This window comes from Camelina sativa, unplaced genomic scaffold (assembly GCF_000633955.1).
Source record: "Camelina sativa cultivar DH55 unplaced genomic scaffold, Cs unpScaffold22062, whole genome shotgun sequence".
Classification (NCBI taxonomy): Eukaryota; Viridiplantae; Streptophyta; class Magnoliopsida; order Brassicales; family Brassicaceae; genus Camelina; species Camelina sativa.
In genome coordinates this window covers 1-269 of record NW_010943051.1, presented here as the reverse complement: position 1 = coordinate 269, position 269 = coordinate 1, and the positions used below count along the sequence as shown (strand labels likewise).

Below are 269 nucleotides of genomic sequence, written 5' to 3'. Positions count from 1 at the left end.
GAAGATGTAGCAGAGACACAGAAGGAAGCTGAGCCAGCCAAGCCTGCAGAGGAAGAACCAGCCAAGCCTGCCGAGGCTGAAACCGCCAAGCCTGCAGAAGCTGAGCCAGCCCCAGAGGTGGTGAAGACCGAAGAAGCTGTCGTCGAAACTGTTAAGGAGACTGAGCCAACAAAACAAGAGGAGGCTACAGCAGCCAATGACACCACCAAAACCAACGAAGAGCCTCTTGTAACTCTTTGATTAAATTCATTTTCAATTCTCAAAACCCC

The 269-nt window shown here is 50.9% G+C and overlaps 1 protein-coding gene across 1 annotated transcript; it reads left to right on the top strand.

The window, feature by feature from the left end:
• Positions 1 to 3: 3 nt before the first annotated feature.
• Positions 4 to 263, top strand: LOC109132107 (proteoglycan 4-like; the record flags this gene model as incomplete). Its single annotated transcript, XM_019243223.1, has 1 exon — positions 4 to 263. A coding segment is annotated over one exon (237 nt), but the record flags the coding sequence as incomplete, so codon positions are not given.
• Positions 264 to 269: the final 6 nt, after the last annotated feature.